Source organism: Panulirus ornatus, chromosome 42, assembly GCF_036320965.1.
Source record: "Panulirus ornatus isolate Po-2019 chromosome 42, ASM3632096v1, whole genome shotgun sequence".
Classification (NCBI taxonomy): Eukaryota; Metazoa; Arthropoda; class Malacostraca; order Decapoda; family Palinuridae; genus Panulirus; species Panulirus ornatus.
Genome location: NC_092265.1, coordinates 1,942,501 through 1,960,434, shown reverse-complemented (window position 1 = coordinate 1,960,434; position 17,934 = coordinate 1,942,501). Strand labels below are relative to the sequence as shown.

General features: G+C 48.6%; 1 protein-coding gene across 1 annotated transcript in view; it reads left to right on the top strand.

Annotated features, from left to right (window-relative positions):
- The window catches only part of LOC139762000 (A disintegrin and metalloproteinase with thrombospondin motifs like), a 181,672-nt gene that overhangs the window by 157,971 nt on the left and 5,767 nt on the right, over positions 1-17,934 (top strand). Inside the window, exons 9-17 of the mRNA XM_071686780.1 lie at positions 3,329-3,449; positions 3,706-3,835; positions 4,452-4,594; positions 6,519-6,571; positions 13,143-13,269; positions 13,730-13,894; positions 14,766-14,892; positions 16,880-17,049; positions 17,269-17,379. Coding sequence (XP_071542881.1) covers positions 3,329-3,449; positions 3,706-3,835; positions 4,452-4,594; positions 6,519-6,571; positions 13,143-13,269; positions 13,730-13,894; positions 14,766-14,892; positions 16,880-17,049; positions 17,269-17,379 — 1,147 coding nt within the window. The remainder of the gene's footprint in view (positions 1-3,328; positions 3,450-3,705; positions 3,836-4,451; positions 4,595-6,518; positions 6,572-13,142; positions 13,270-13,729; positions 13,895-14,765; positions 14,893-16,879; positions 17,050-17,268; positions 17,380-17,934) is intronic.

The window sequence follows — 17,934 nt, the reverse complement described above, 5'->3', positions numbered from 1 at the left end:
AGTTGCAAAGACAGTAGGACATGGGAGGACCCAGACGGGAGTGTACATATGTGGTGGGCCTCCTTATTGACGTCGTTGTTGACCCTCCTGATCCTGTAGGTCCTACTCCAGCAGGCGATGATCCTGTAGACGACATATTATGACGATCGTCCAAGTGACATGGGCGAAGACCTGTGCATTACTTTGAGTGTGAGGAGTGGCTAAGGGTGTGTCCTGATGATACACCCACCCGTTCCACCCGTGGGACACGTCCCCCACCCTCATGACACGCCCACGGCCCGTACCAACGTGGACACCACACCCATGAGGGAATCCACTACCCTCACGATGCTCACCTCACCAACTGTAAGACGCCTGAACACCCTCACGATACACCCACTACCCTCAGGACACGTCCACTACCTTCATTACACTACTACTGCCCTCAGGACTTGCCCACTACAGCTGTTGTTACACCTCCACTACTCCGGGACACACTCACTACCCTCAGGACACGCCCACTACCCTCAGGACACGCCCACCACAGTTGTTACATTTCCGCTACCCTCAGGACACACGCACTACCCTCAAGAAACGCCTACTGCCCTCAAGACACACCCACCACCCCCAAGACACGCCTACGACAGTTAGAGCACCCACCATCCGCGGGACACACCCACTACCATCAGGACACACCCGCTACCCTTAGGACACGCCTACTACCCCCAGGACACGTACACCATCCTTAGGCACGCCGCTATGATAGCCTAGGGCTGGGGAATGTAGGGCGGGGTGAGACAGGGCCACATGGGAGGGCGGGGTGAGACATGACGGGGTAAGGCAGGGTTGGGTAAGGGGGGCCGGGGTGAGGCAGGGCGGGAGTGAGGCAGGGCCGGGGTGAGGTAGAGCTGGGATAAAGGAGGGTCGGTGTGAGACAGAGCTGGGATGAGGCAGGGCCGGGGTGAGGCAGAGCTGGGATGAGGCAGGGCCGGGGTGAGGCAGGGCCGGGGTGAGGCAGGGCCTGGATGAGGCAGGACTAGGGTGAGGCAGGGCCGGGGGAGTGAGGGAGCGGGAGGACAGCCTGGGGCTGGGGAAGGCCAGACACCAGACAGACAGGAGGGCAGGGAAGGTTACCATCTTCCCGGCCCCCAGCCCGGTGAAAGTTGCCCCCTACACCACCACTAACCCCCCTTCCAACTACCCTCACCACCACCATTACCACCCCCACCATAAACAAGACATCCAGTACCTCCACAGATGTAGTGGGTACGGTGAGTCCAGCTTCCCACATACAGGAGCGAGTCCCGCTCAGACCTGTGTCTTTCCCTGGATGAACAAGGACTCCTCCCGGTGAAGCTTGTAGGCTGAACCATCAAATTAGAAATACAGTGACTAAACCACATCCATGATATGTGAGCTCAGAGTTGGCTGGATAGGTTTTTGGAATGGTTATGAGGGTCGTGTCCGGGAGAGAATAAGAGCGACTGGTTAGCTGGCTGGCTGGCTGGCCAGGTCCCTGACTCTGAGAGGGTCGGGTCGTCCGCCGCGTCTCTGCCCTGGCCTGGCCGCCACCTGAGGCCCGCCACAGACACCCTCCACTGGGTCACTCCCCGTCAGCTCTTCCCCTGGGCAGCTTCTGCGAATCCTTCCCATGAAGTCTTTCCTGAATCCATTCTTCATTTTCTCAGAATCCTTACCTTGCCTCCCTTCCTTGAATAATTTTATTGAACTGCTTCCCTGGAGCCATCGGTGAACCTCCCTTGCTTGATTCTGTTATCATTTGCCTTAAATTCTATTTACGAATATTTTACCTTAATCTATCATGCAAATCTGGCCCGTGAATCTTACTTATGAATCACATTCCTGTACCCCTCCTGTGGCTCCTGCTTCAGTCCTTATCGTAACTCTCTTCCAAACTTCATTCCTTAGTTAAGTTTAGAATCAGTCCCCCAACAAGTCTGGGATATTTTTATCCACGAATTCTGTCCTCAATTCTTTCCTTAAATCCTTAAAGCCACCCTTGCCCTGAACCATCCTTCTGGCCACCCTTGCCCTGAACCATCCTTCTGGCCACTCTTACCCTGAACCATCCCTCTGGCCAGCTTTCTCTCACCCCACCAGTCCCAGGTGTGACAGATGTGACAGCCGTGGTGACATGTCCCCCCCCCCCCTCCCACCCACACCCGTTACCCAGGGAAGGACCGGGTGAGTGTCCTGCTTGGGTCCGCTCCTGGCTCTTCTCTCATGACTCATGCAAATAGTAGTTGGTTCAGCCGGGTCCTCCCCTTCTTTTTCCTCCTCCGTCAGATAAGAGGGGGCGGGGCACCTGCCACCTGCATGCAAATGTCAAGAGCTGGAGGAGCGGGCGGGGCGACGGTGGGGTGTAGCGGGGGACGTTAGGGTCAAACTGGTCCCCTGGATCAGCTGATGGGGCAGCCCTGCGTACGGTAGGATCCTTATGCTCCAAACGGGGCCCGTGAAAGGCGGTGAGATATGTCAGTTATGCTTCAGACAGGGCTTGTTTACTAGCAGGTACTGAAGTATCTTGTCATTTCTTTGTGCTTCAGCCACGATCATCAATCATATTGGGTTTGTTTTCTTCCTTTAATTTGGAACAGCTGGCTACAGATACGTGAAGAGGGATTGGCCTTACGCTTCAGTCAAGGCTTTGTAAAAGACAGAAAATTATCGCTGTGTATTATGGTTTGAGGTCCACCTTAGCAGGTGGGTGGAGCTTATTCTTATACTTCAGTGAAGGGCCCGCTGGCTGGTGAATGGGGCTTACAACTTCATGAAACGCGATTGTCATTAAGCTTAAGCCAGGGCCCATGGACGGAAGATAATATGCTTGGTTCAAGGCCCTTGTGAAGGTGGGAGGGACTTGTCGTCACGCTTCAGCTGGGGCCCGATGGTGGGCGGGACCAGGGAACACCTTCTCAACCCCAGACGGGCCAGAGCGTACCCTGGTTGCACATGCTGATGTGCGGGTCTGCTTTGTGTGCCTCTAGTTGTAAACATGACTTATTCATAATGAACAATAGAATGATGAATGATCACCAGGACTGGTGAATAACAAACAGTGAAAAGGTATCAATCGTGTGTTCTCTACGTTCATTTGAACAAGTTATGAGTAAGTTTGATTTATCATTTGGTGCCATTTGGTTCTCTGCCAAAGGATTGTTAGGTATTGGTCAGATTTCTAACTTTTTGAATAGAAATATTAACTCTTAAAGAATTTATCTTCCAACCTAAGTTGTAGCGAATGTTAGACTAAGGAATTGTATGCATGGATCGTTGACTGCTGAGGTGAGGAAGTTGGATGTTGATATTGTTTTGTGTGGACCGGCAGCCTTCATGGAGATGGACCACATCCCCGCCCGCAGTCCAGACGCCAGACCAAGACGCAAGAGGAGCGCCCCCTACATCATTTACCCAGAGATTCTCGTCCTTGTTGACTATGATGGATACTTGTAAGTGACTTTTCTGTTCTGCTTGGTCTACATAACTCCATACAAGTCCTGGAGAAGTAGACCAGCCTTCCTACATCATGGATTTAAGGGATTATGTTGTAGTATGTCTGGGAGTCTTCATGGTGTTATACTGAACAGACGCTCTCTTTCATTTCATTTCATCTTTTTCTACATTTCTGTTTCCCCATGCCATTCCTGCCTCCTCCTCCTTCCGCCCTGAGCATGTGGCCTGCTGACCCCACCCCTCACTCTCCAGGCTGCACGGCCAGGACAACAGCCAGATCAAGAGCTACTACGTCTCCTTCTGGAACGGCGTCGACCTGCGTTACAAGCTCCTCAAGGGACCCCGGGTCAAGATCTCCATCGCTGGCATCATCATCTCGAGGGTAAGGCGCGAGTCCAGCGGGAACCACGGCAAGGGGGAAGTAGATGCTCCTTCTTCTGCCTGTGTAACGAAGGCCCGTAAAGTGGTCCTCCATCATCCGGGGGTTGAGGGAGGCAAGAGTAAAAGAAAAAGTAGCAGTCGTGAGAAGGTTTAAGCTGTAGGAATGTGTTAAGAGTTCGCAAGGAATTGAGTACAGTATTGATATGGGTTAGAATGAAATTACACTACGAGAGGTGAGTGACTGTTAGTAGTGCTTCTGCATCAAGGAGTGAGGGGAGTGAAGAAAGGATTACATTCAGGGAGGAGCTGAGTGAGTGCTTTACCAATTTTGATGCAAGTGGTCTGAATGCATGAGTGGGTGCCGGAGCAGTTAAGGTATAGTGTTGAGGATCAACTGGTGAGGTGTCCTTGGTAGAAATGAGGTAGAAGAAAATCTTGTTTATTCATATGCTGAAGGAGGAATAGTGATCGAGAATACGTGGTTTTAGAAAACTTGCGTCCTTAGGTAGACGTGGATGAGTGAAGCTCTCCTTTACAAACACACACACACACACACACACACACACACACACACACACACTTTGAGGTCAATGATACAGCTTCCCACACCCCCACAGAGCCGAGACGCGATGCCGTACTTAGAGAAGAACCGGGTCGGCCGGGACGCCATCGACTCAGCCAGTGCTCTCACGGACATGGGGAAGTACCTGTACCAAGAGCGACGCCTGCCCACCTACGACATCGCCGTCGCCATCACCAAGTACGTAGTGTGGCACCCGACCAACAGAGGACCTCGGGGGCCAAATGCAGAGAGAAAATACTAGGTCTTAATCCTTCTTCTAGGCGCCAACCTCCCATAGCAGATCTCATAGTTTCAGTATTGTTACGGTAGTAATGAAGGGGTTCTTCAGTCACTCCCTAAAGTAGATCGAGGAAGACAATTCAAAGTGATATAGAGATTTAAGAATTAAATTTCTTAGTTTCTCGATTCCATACCTCAGTGTAAACCTGACTAGCCTCACGTAGATGTAGGACTGGCATGTGCTCAAGTGGGGGTTCCTGGCTCATGCAGGTGTAGCTGTTTTTCACAAGTGAAGGACGGTAAACAATAAGGCTCTTGGATGATCATCATGTATTCCCATGGCAAAAGTTAGAGCCAAGACAAGTTCTCCACCACAGCAATGTTACTAGAAGCAGTGGTATAATCCTAAGATCAATGTTAAGAGAAGGAGTCATGGTGGTCTGGTTACCAGGTGCTACCTCGTACACTTAGTGGGTCAGGCTGCCATGGTCTACCTAGTCCACCTAGTGGTCAGACACGTGGTCCACCTGGTGGTCAGTCGACCATAGACTACCATGTCTGGCTGTGGTCCCTACCCATCCCTGTAGCCTTTACTATGAGAGTCCTGCACACAGTAGGATCACTTATCTGTTATAAGTAACATAATCTATTCGGTTTTAAAGGTTTAACGAGTTTCCCGCCTCTCTTGACAGCCTAGAGGAGCAAGCTAGACCTGTTAAACCTGCCGCCTGGTTTATGGAAGGGACGATAAACCAGGCCAAAGGTTACCCCCCCCCCCCTTTCCGCCCGTCACCTTCCTGTTACTTGATCCTTAACTTACTTCCGTGGCGACCATAACTTATATAAGTATCTAGTTAAGTATTTCACATCATCTATATATGGAGTTAATAGTCTCTTTTTCTTGTTTTTTTTCAGTATATTTAAGAAAATGAAACACAAACAAATGAACAAAATAATGGTAATGAAAAACCTTTCAGAAAATTACTGTTATGGAAGTTAAGGTGAAGGTCATGAGTTCAAGTGCGGTCCAGAAGTTAAGGTACAGATCATGAGAGTTATAGTGCAGATCGCGAGTGAAGGTGCAGGTCATTAGTTAAGATGCAGATATTAAGTTAAACTTTAGGTCATAAGTTAAGTCAGGTCGTGGGTTGATGCGCAGTACAACAGTTAAGGTGCAAGTTATGAGAGTTAAGATGTAGTTCATAAGTGACAGGGTACAAGGCAGGAAAGTTAAGGTGCGCCTCATAGAATAAATCTGCATGTTATAGGTTAAGGTGCAGATCATAAGGTGTAAGTCATAGTTAAAATGCAGGTCATAACTTATGGTGCACGTCATAAATCCAGGTGTAGGTAATCAGAGTTAAATGTAGATATTAAGTTAAGGTTCGAGTCTTAGGTTAAGGTGCTGCAGATCGTGATAGTTAAGGTGTAGATCATATGAGTTAAGATGTAGGTCATATCTTAAGGTGCAGGTAATAAGTTAAGGTGAATCATAAGAATTAAGGGACAAATCGTAAGTTAAGGCGGAGTTCATAAGTTAAGGTGAAGCTCATAAGAGTTAAGGGGCAAATCATAAGGTCATAAGGTGCAGGTCATGAGTTACGGTGCAGGTCAAGAGTTACGGTGCAGGTCATAAGAGTTAAGGTGCAGGTCATGAGTTAAGGTGCAGGTCATGAGTTAAGGTGCAGGTCATGAGTTACAGTGCAGGTCATAAGAGTTAAGGTGCAGGTCATGTGAGTTAAGGTGCAGATCATGAGTTAGGGTGGAGAAGCAGGAGTTACCATCACATAATGGTGTCCGGTCAGGGTGCCGGCATGGACCATAACTTTAACCTTTTCTCTCGTTATCTAAACTTGTGTTCCCCATCAACATTCCCACCCAGGTACGACCTGTGTCGTCGACGTAAGAGTGGACGGTGCACGACGGGCACGGCCGGTACGTGACACACAGCATCATACACACACGTGCACACACACACGTACATTTACGTGTATGCCTGTAAACCTGCACGGTGGAGGATCTACTGTTGGGGATAACGGTGTTAGCACATAAAACCTGGTTTAATAGTTTACTAGAGATTACCCACACATATGCCAGAAAAGTTCGTTTTCTCTCATTTGATGGCAAGGCCCGTTTTCTATCACTGGAGGTAAGTTCTATGCAACCATGACGACATGATGACGTCAGACCAACTGTAACCACCTGCACCAGCACACGAGGGGACACCGAAGGTCTGGTACTAGGGACTCACAAACGCTGATTTGGGCCACTGAGATATCTGGCTTTGGGTACACAAAGAGACCTTCGCGTGCCAAATAACTTTTCTCCCTCACAGCCCAGTCATAACAACCTCGTCACAGAAGTGCTTCTGATGTGACGTCAACACAACTCTGACGTCACCGTCACTGGTGACGTTACACCTACCTGTGACGTCACCATAACGTGACGTCAGCGTTGCCAACAGCTGTCGTTTGCACTACTGACAACTCAGCTGCCATAATCCACAAGAAACTAAATCCAACTTGACTTTTTTTCCTTGCAGATTAGACATGTGTAGACGCGCATTCACAGGGGGGGTTTGCAACAGGGGGACCGCAGGTAGGTCGAACAGGACTGACCACAGCACCAACTGCACCCCCACTATCACCATCACCACTCGCCCCCATGATAACACGTCATCAGTATACTTTGATAATAATAATAATAATGATAATGATAATAATGACAATCATTACTATTATCATTATTATTATTATCATTATCATCATTATTATTGTTAATGTTGTTGTGTTGACTGTATTTCATGAGGTAAATTATTCCCTGGATTATCCTCTCATTATCCTCATTACCACAGTTAAAAATTCCCACGTCATAGTTTGTGTCTGGCTTATGTAGTCACGATCCAGGATCAGTTATGATGAAGGGATAGCGAGTTGTTATGGTGGCGAGAAGTGTCTTGTTTGACTCATATATAGACTTTAGAGCAAGTAGGCCAAATTATATATATATATATATATATATATATATATATATATATATATATATATATATATATATATATATATATATAGTTTCCACAAATGTACTCAAGAATTTTCTCTTACAAGTAAACTGTATCATTGTTGACATATCACATAAATCAAACATAATTAATCACATATTCGATACAAAGTTTCTTAAATGATAATGTTAACGTCTACTTAAACAAGGATTGGCTCACGTAATTTTAAGTTATGTTGAAATACACTTTAGTTGTTAGAATGACTGTGACTTTCATCTGTGCACCATTCTGGTCACCAAACTTGTCTCTGTGCACCACTCTCACCATCACCCTGTCACCATCACCCTGTCACCATCACCCTGTCACCATCACCCTGTCACCATCACCCTCTCACTATCACCCTCTCACTATCACCCTGTCCTCTCCTGTACAGTAGCCCTGGCCACCCACTTCACCACTCCACTCATGACCACTTCAATAACCACTATCATAACCTTACAAGTGAAGACGACCTCTGTAGTAGACCTGTGGCTACTGCAACACCAGAGACTATCACCACAACCACAACCACCACTACCACAACCACCACTACCACAACCACCATTACCACAACCACCATTACCACAACCAACACCATCATCACAACAACCATCACCACCAGTCATCACCACCACAGTCATTACCACCACAGTCATCACCACCACAATCATCATCGCCACAGTCATCACCACCACAGTCATTACCACCACAATCATCATCGCCACAGTCATCACCACCACAGTCATGACCGCCAGTCATCACCACCACAACCACTTGACCCCAACTCTGACCTCGTGGTGACCTACAACGGGAACTTTACTACTGCACTACTGGCCCAAGTGTCTCTCCTCCTGCTGGAGGTGAGATGTTCCTGTGACGACTGTGGTGACCTTCCTCGACCTGACCTGCTGGGGTAGCACCACCTCCCTTGCTTGCCTTCTCTCCCTATGTTTCATGTGACTTGTGCTTGTTGGACTTGTATCCCTTGCTTGACTTGTGCCTCTCCTCCACGACTGGTATTTTGTGTATCTGATCTGAAGCTGTTGCTCAGGTCGCTCTGCATCCTTTAACTTCCATACCTGACTAGACTTGTGCTTGTGTGCTTGATACGTGCTTCTTGAGAGCGTGTGAGGATGTGATGACTGACCGGATCCAAAGCACTCCGTGGACTGCCCGATGATGATGATGAACAGTAAAGGAAATATGACATGGGCGACCCAGGAGGCCGGCCACTCTCCAGGTTCTGCAGGTGTGACCAGTAATCCCCCAAAGGAGGTTTTTATACCCGGACTCGACAGCACCAGATGGACGACACAGGTGTGACACAATCATCCACACGTTTCTGGCTCAGTTTATGTTGACGGGTGATCACCTCTGCGTCACAGGGAATCATTACCCAGACGTGTAAGACGACCGAGAATGTTTACTTCTGTTTTGTGTGAGGCGTCCAGCCGTAGGGCAAGGGTTCAGTGCGCCTGGTGACACCCGACGACCATTGTTGACATCTTTGATCTCTCTCTCTTTATCGCCGGAACTGCGGATCAGCGAAGGTAAGCCTCCTCCTCTTCCACCTCCTCCTCCTCCTTCTCCTCCTACCCCTCCACCTCCTTAGGTCGAGTGCCTCCGTGTGTTGCTGAGTGCCAATGTCTGTACTGGGGATCATAGCGGTGATGGTAGCACCTTATTGCCCCGTATGCTCAGTGCCGCCGTCATGGCTTATCTAAACGTTCCTCTGCCATTATGACACAGCTTGTCAACAGATCCCACTCGATCGTAAAGATTCCATATCTTCATTGCTTATCAGTAGAGACTCCAAGATCTATATTAACTTTTTATTAGCTGAAGAAATGAGATATCGTCATGATACGCAACAGGCAGGTCAGTACTGTCTCCCTCGCTACAAGTCGTGTTGCTGACTGATGCAAGAGGCCGAGTATCGTGGGAAGGCTGACCCCTATATGCATGAGGGATACTCTGACCTGACCATGAGGAGATGATGGAAGTACACACGTTTAAAACTACAACTGAGATGTTCTTTTCAGTCCAACTGACTCAGATAGAAATTTGCATTACTAAGGGGAAACGTATTTTAAGAAGTGTTCTTCCCTTAGAAATTATCAGATATATTGTGTTAAGAGATAAAGTGATCACAGTTAGCCATCATCTTCCCAGCTTTCAAAGCAATGGTCACTGCAACAACAAAAGCTCATCTTGGAAAATGAGAACCATCGTGAGTGGAGTGGTGTATGTTTATGTACGTACGTCTGCCTCTCTATACGTGTCTTGTCTGTGTTTGCTTGTCCTATTGCACATGTCTACTTCTCTGTTTATTTATCAGTACGTGATTGTATCGTGTTTATCTGACTGTCTACCTGTGTCTGCCAGCCCCTCTATGTCTGTGTGTCTGTCAGTGTGTCTATCAGTGTGCTCGTGTGCTCCATGAAACTCGAGACATCTGTCCACACTTCTTGCTTGTCCTGTCCCCTCACCAGCACTGCACTCCAGACTCCTCCCTGAACGCTCACTCTTCCCCTGTTACTTTGCAAACATTCCAGACTTACTCCCTTTTCTTGGATCACATTTGTTGATTCTTCAGAATCCTATTAATGGAGTATTTCTTAGATATCCTGAATCCCTTCTTTGCTGGCCTGTCCCTCTGTAGCAGTAATGAAAAGAAAAATTCCTTCAATATTATCTGTCTGTTTCATAACCACCGTTCCATTATCTTAACCTTTCCGTCTTCCTGCTTCTTTTATTTGCATTTTGTTCAAATTCAACTAACGTTATTAATCTAATCCCGCCTCTCGGCCCTGTAAGCCTGACGCCTTCATCCTTCACAGTTTTTTAAGACAACCCAGTCAGGCCTCCATGCTAAGGCCACCTTATCCAATCAGGGCTTGAGATGAAGGGCACCACATCCAATCAGGGCTCGAGATGAAGGCCACATTAACCAATCAGGGCTCGAGGTGAAGGCCACATTAACCAATCAGGGCTCGAGGTGAAGGCCACATTAACCAATCAGGGCTCGAGGTGAAGGCCACGTTAACTAATCATGGCCACCTTACCCAATAACCTCTCGGCCGGTGCTCGGGTTACATGCGCCGTGTTGACAACTGCCTCCTAGCAATATAGGTTCCTCTAATGGAACCTAATTTGGTCTCATTTTACCAGTGTGGTCTTACGTGCCCCACAGGTGGTTCCCCTGACCACCTGTGTCAACATGGCCAGAAATCAGAGCTCTGGCAACTTCTCCTACTGCACCTGCAGCTCTCTCTCTCTCTCTCTCTCTCTCTCTCTCTCTCTCTCTCTCTCTCTCTCTCTCTCTCTCTCTCTCTCTCTCTCTCTCTCCTTTATGGTGTGACGCTGCAACACAACAAACCTCTTCAGTTCTGTGGGACTTACAACAGATCAAACAACACAGTTAAGCAATGTTGTTTTGAGTTTACAGAACATCATAACAGTTAAGACTTTGTTGTCTCGTAAGCTAAGATCCTGGTGAGGTTAACTATGATTTAACGTCACACCAGAGGCCAGGTTACTGATGTGGTAGCCAAAGGTAAAAGTGTGTTGTGTTGGAGCCTCTCATCACACGACAATATCATCGTTCTTGCCCCTCAGCGGCAGTGTTGCCCCTCAGTTGCCCATCTGTGGCAGTTTCCCTTCAGCTGCCCATCTGCGGCAGTGTTTCCCTTCCTCCTGAGATCTCTTACTTCTTGCTGCGTAGATATTAATATTCCTTTGCATGTGTATGGATGATGGACTGGATATGTTGTATGATGCATGGCTCTCTCTCTCTCTCTCTCTCTCTCTCTCTCTCTCTCTCTCTCTCTCTCTCTCTCTCTCTCTCTCTCTCTCTCTCTCTCTCTCACACACACACACACACACACCAGCATGCAACTAATTACTGGAAACTTACACAAGAAAAATTCACATCTTTGCCTTTTTTATATTTAAGACCTGTATGTAGCAGTTACTGTATGTTCCTTAGAAATAAATCCTAGAACGTATCATGCATCTAAACTGTAAACCTTGGAAGATCTGTCAAGCCGTCAGTCAGTCTTGCTGCGGTAACTGATAATTCTGGGTATCCTGCCGCTCGTGCTGGCTTACCACACACCACAGACGGGTACATTCGGGAGTGCCCACGTCCGTGTCTTGCTCTGAACTCAAGACAAGAACAAATACTGGCGTGTTGTAAGCTCGTAGCACTTGGGATATCTTAAATCTGTGTGATATCATGAAGCATGAAGGGTGAATTAGTAGCCATAAAGAATATATATATAAAGTGTGAGAACCACATCAGACTTCTCCCAGAGATTGTTGACAATCGTTTTCTGCCATTTCCTGTGTCTTGAGTCCATCACACAGCAGAGTATTTGTGATACACTACATCAACACAAGTGTCTAATTTACTGAACAGGAGCTGGTGTAAAGGGCAATCAATGCTTTTCTTTGCCCGGAAAATGTTTTCGTAACTATGAGAAGCTATGAGCTCATGACGACAGGAGTCAGTGTTTACGTTCATGTTGTGTAATCGGATGTTAACATCTCGACGATACGCGAACGCAAACCTGTGTTGCCTGGTGACACACCATCCACACCCTTCATTCTTCCTGGTACTTCCTTTTGCTTGTTTTTATAAATGCCTCGAATTAAATGTAAAATCAAAATTCTTTCATTTCCGTTTGTTCCATTAAAAGTCTTGCATTGTCTGTCATGTTGATTAAGTTTATTCGATTATCCCAACTCTCCCGACATCTTCATCCAAGCCACCACAGATCCAGGAGACCCTGGTATCTTTCAACACCCTCACACCACCTGAGGATCAGTCAGCAAACACCATTGTGGTCACCGACGACCATCCTTTGCTTCACAGTGATCCTTGTACTGGGTAATCCTCACTCTGAGTCAAGTTCTGTCTCTAGATGACAAAAACATGGTGCAGCGGGTGTTTGAAGATCAGGGTCCGGACGCTTCCATTCATAAAAAAAAAAAAAAAATCATCAGCCATGAAGGTCTCCTCTACACTGCTGACCTCGTCTTGCTGATACTGCTGTGGCGTCAGCTGGCTGACCAAGGCTCCACCTTCTGACCCTTCTTGAAATAGAGAGGCAGCTGTATTGTGACACTACCCGCCTCCACCAGCGGCGCCACAGGGGTCATCGTTGTCTTTAAGGTCGTTCTAGTGTCGTACAGAAGGTCAAGTATCAGTCCTTGTTAAACCTAGTTAGCAGCCAGTGTCTCCCCCTCACCCCGCGGCTTTTCAAAATCCAAAATGAGACTCGAGTCTTCTCAAATCAATTTAACTTTTTTTTTCTACGGATGAATTATTGTTTGCAATTACCAAGCTAGCGACACTAGAACGGCCTGATTACAAACGACCCAACTATCAGAGGACCATGTCAGCGTCAGTATGGGAGCTTTCGTCAGCCGCGTCACTAACAGTCAGTCTGCTGGACCTGCCAGGGTTCGCGTACGTCGGCGGGGCGTGTGTGGTCAACAAGCGGCTGCGGAAGGTGAACTCTGTGGCCATCGTGGAGGACACGGGAGGCTTCTCCGGCATCATCGTTGCTGCTCATGAGGCTGGCCATCTGTGAGTACCTGCTGCACTCACCTTCACCTGGGGCATCTGACAGTGACCCTCACTTGGTGTACCTAATGCCCTCACCATTCACCTTGTGCACCTGACACATTGAACTTCACCTGATGCATCTGACACACTAACCTTCACCTGGTGCACTTGATGCATTCGCCCTCACCTGATGTACTCACCCTCATTGGACACACACACACACACACACACACACACACACACACACCATTTGATGCATCTGGTGCATCATCACCTAGTGCACCTGATGCACTCACCCTCACCTGGTGCAGCTGGTAAACTCACCTTCACCTTGGGTACTCGACACACCTTCACCTTTCACACTTGACATGTATGAGTATGCTGTTATATTGCCTGTGAGATGATCCCATAGTGTGTGTTGTAAACAAGCAGTTGTTCTCTCCCTCCTGTACTTGTGACGCACCTGTGGTGACGGGAGCAGCCTGGGAGCAGTGCACGACGGGTCGCCTCCCCCATCGTACCTGGGAGGCCCCGGGGCCAGGAGGTGTCGCTGGGAGGACGGCTACATCATGAGTGACCTCCGACATACGGAGAAGGGCTTCCGCTGGTCCTCCTGCTCCGTCGAGCAGTTCCACCACTTCCTCAAGTAAGTCTGAGTTACGGTAGTGCCCTTTCCCTACCCCCTTAGATCACACGGGCCACACCGCTAACAGAAACAGCGTGAACTCAGCTACAATAATACAGTGTGCTGTATGCGAAATAACATCTTTCAAAAGTCTGATTTCCCAAGGTCAGTACATTGCTATGAGAGTGTCTCCTTTGCCACGTAACATGTCGGGGTGATACCCGATCTCCGTCCAGGTTGGAATCGTACCTGGATGGAGACTGGATATCATCGCCCCGGTGTGTTCCGTGCCCCGAAGGTCGATCACATGGTCCAGTCACTTTCCTAACACTCCCCTGGAGATCTGGTCGAACGAGCTGCTATATGGAGGTAATTCAATCGTTCTCAAAATAACTTTCTGTCGGACGAAACATGTTCCTCTATTTTAAGCGGGTAAGTAGTCACTGGGTGTAGCGCGGTCAGGTCGCACTTAATATAGCCTCATAGCAACATGCAGTACCTGGCCCAGCCTGCCAGCTATTAAACAGATTCTAGCATAACAAAGTCGGCTCCTTCTGTTCTTCTTATAATTAAGCCGAAGAGTTACGTGGTTTAGGTTAAGTTCTGTGGTATTCTAAAGCTACCCAGGGTTCAGTGTAACAATGTTAAAAGTAATCGAATTGGGATGTAAGTTCTCAGCAAATGTCCTGTGACGGGCTTTACTTGCATAATGTTGCAAATTACTATGGTAGTGGTGGGCCGACATCAGTCATTAGACCAATGTGGTTATCATACGTCTCAGTTAATACCAATAAACACTTGCTGAAATGAATCATATATGACCAGTTGCTCGGGGTCTAACACGTTCGTCCTGCAGATGTGCTTCCACTAACGTAGTCTGCTTCTATTCCAGCGGAGACACAGCCACCTGTCTCTACAACCTACCTCACGAGGATGAGTCCCTTCCTCGGGTGCTGCCGGGGAAACTGCTGTCCCTGGACGCCCAGTGTAAGAAGGACCGTGGCACCTCGGCCTGTTTCGTAAGTACCAGTCGCGCCACAGTCGACGGTAACCGACCGACGCCACAGTAACGGTTGACGTTATGTATCTGGCCATCACCATCCGATTACAATCGACATCCGACCATCGACAGACGGTGGGAGGCCGGCCACAGATGAGACATGGTAGAGGATCGACAGGGACGATGCACGGATGGCTAGAGACGATACACCACAGACATCAGACTGCCAGCAACAGACTACCGATAATCTGTTCATAACCACAGAGACGCTATCAAAGATCTCTACTTTATGGTCACTGTCCCAGACGTGTGCTTACCCAAGCAGGTCCGCCATGCAGAGCGCCCCACTCTTTGCTTCATTACCTCTCATCCTATAATTTCCATCTTTCCGAACACAGCAAATCTACATGTATTTCAAATGTATTCTCTCTCTCTCTCTCTCTCTCTCTCTCTCTCTCTCTCTCTCTCTCTCTCTCTCTCTCTCTCTCTCTCTCTCTCTCTCTCTCTCTCTCTCTCTCTCAAGGTAGAACAGTTCCTTGCTGAAATGTTCAGGACAAGACTGTGCTGGACACAGTACGGAGTCACCGGCGTCAACCTGTTTACCACCACTAGTGCCGTCTGTATCTCCTCCGTGGCCTGTATCTCCTCCGTGGCCTGTATCTCCTCCGTGGCCTGTATCACCCATATCTCTTGTATCCAGACTCATGAAACAGTCAGAATTTTAGAGACGTAGCTGGCCTTCTTCACTCACCATACCACCCTCACCAGAAACTCCCTGCCACACCTTGTTTTCGTAAGATGGTTAGTGGAGAGAAAATGTTTGAAGTGGAAGAGAAAGTTGAGGTGTGTACAAGTCTGTGGTGCACGTTTTCTGATGTATCCAGGGGATCTTCTGGAAACATGGTTTTGGTGCCTTATCTATATACACCCAACAGATGAGAGTGACTTTGTAGTTGTGTTGTATCTTTTGGTCTGTGTGAAGAGATTTGCTGAACTAACTCAAACATCATTCATTGTGTATATCGATGGATGACTGTCGCCTCTCTTAAGTGCTTTGAGGCCTCGAGAGAGACAAGGGTGTTCTATGTTTATACTGTATTCGAGATCTTGGATATGTGCATTGTTTATATCCTCGTTGTCTTCAGGTCTGCCATAATTTCTAGTCGTTAGTGCTATTCTACGATGTTTTAATGCAGGGGTATTTCTCATTTGTGATGGATCGTAGAGCCTTATTTTACATCCTCTGTAAGTTCAGCGTGCGTGATTTTGAGGCGAGGAACGTTGAAATAGGCGAGTAGGTCAGAACAGGTGGGATCATGGCTTTGACCAGGTGTAATTTCTTATTCTATGGCAGGTACCAAAGTCTGCAGAGACAGGTTAGAGCCGCTTTTCCTTGCGTGGATCTCTCACTGATATGATCTATGATTATCTGTCATACACACCTGACCTCACACTTCTTACCCCCCAGAATATGAACATGACCTGTGACCTCCTCCCTCCACAGTATGAACATGACCTGTGACCTCCTCCCTCCACATTATAAACATAACTTGTGACATATTCTTTTCTAGGCCATAGAAAATGACCTTTGACTTCTTCCCTCCACAATATTGATATGACCTGTGACCTCTTTCCTCCGCCCGTCACCTCCTCCCCCTCCCCCGTCCTCAGACACATTCTCTACCACAGCTCCACCCCAGACACAGCTCCTACCCTCGATCCCCCTTAAACACTGCTACTCCCCCTGCTCCATCCCCAGACACAACCCCTTCCCCTGCACCATCCCCAAACACAACCCCTTCCCCTGCACCACCCCAGACACAACCTCTTCCCTGCACCACCCCAGACACAACCCCTCCCCCTGCACCAACCCCAGACACAACCCCTACCCCCTGCACCAACCCCAGACACAACCCCTACCCCCTGCACCAACCCCAGACACAACCCCTACCCCCTGCACCAACCCCAGACACAGGCCGTAACCCCTGCCCCTGGCTGCCCCACAGAAGGATGACCGGGTGTGCGCCCAGCTCTTCTGCTTCGACTCGTCTAGCGGCTACTGCGTCTCGTACCGGCCGGCCGCTGAGGGATCCGACTGTGGCAACGGCAAGATCTGCAGCAACGGCAGGTGCGTCTACGACAACGGCAACTCCATCTCTGACTTCGACATCAACAGGTGGGTCACAACAGGACGTAACAGAATGAGCAATGTAAGACTGAAATATTCACACCTGAAAATATAGACTCGATGTATAAAACTAGGGGTAAGCACACACACACACACACACACACACACACACACACACACACACACACACACAGACACACACACACACACACAGATAGACCTAAATCTATAGCCATGTTCTAGACTGCATGACGTCATCCTCCACAGGTCTGGAGAACACTTCATATTCCAGTCGACCCAGATCAAACCTGTGTACACCGACCCCCCAACCTCCACCACTCCCGAGCCAGACACCCTCCTCTCCACCGCCAGCCCCAGGTGAGTGCCACTACCCTCTGACACCACCACCAGGTGAGTGCCACTACCCTCTGACACCACCGCCAACACCCATCACTAGCCCAGGTGAGTGCCACTACCCTCTGACACAACCACCCATCACTAGCCCAGGTGAGTGCCACTACTCTCCTACACCACCACCACCACCCATCACCACTACCAGGAGAGTGCCACTTCCCTCCATCACCACCACCAGGTGAGTGCCACTACCCTCTGACACCACCACCAGGTGAGTGCCACTACCTTCTATCACCACCACCAGATGAGTGCCACCACCCTCCATCACTACCACCAGGTGAGTGCCACTACCCTCCATCACCACCAAGTGAGTGCCACTATCCTCCATCACCACCACCAGGTGAGTGCCACTATCCTCCATCACCACCACCAAGTGAGCGCCACTACCCTCTGACACAACCACCAGGTGAGTGCCACTACCTTCCATCACCACCAACAAGTGAGTGCCACTACTCTCCATCACCACCACTAGGTGAGTGCCACTACTCTCCATCACCACCACTAGGTGCGTGTTCTCAC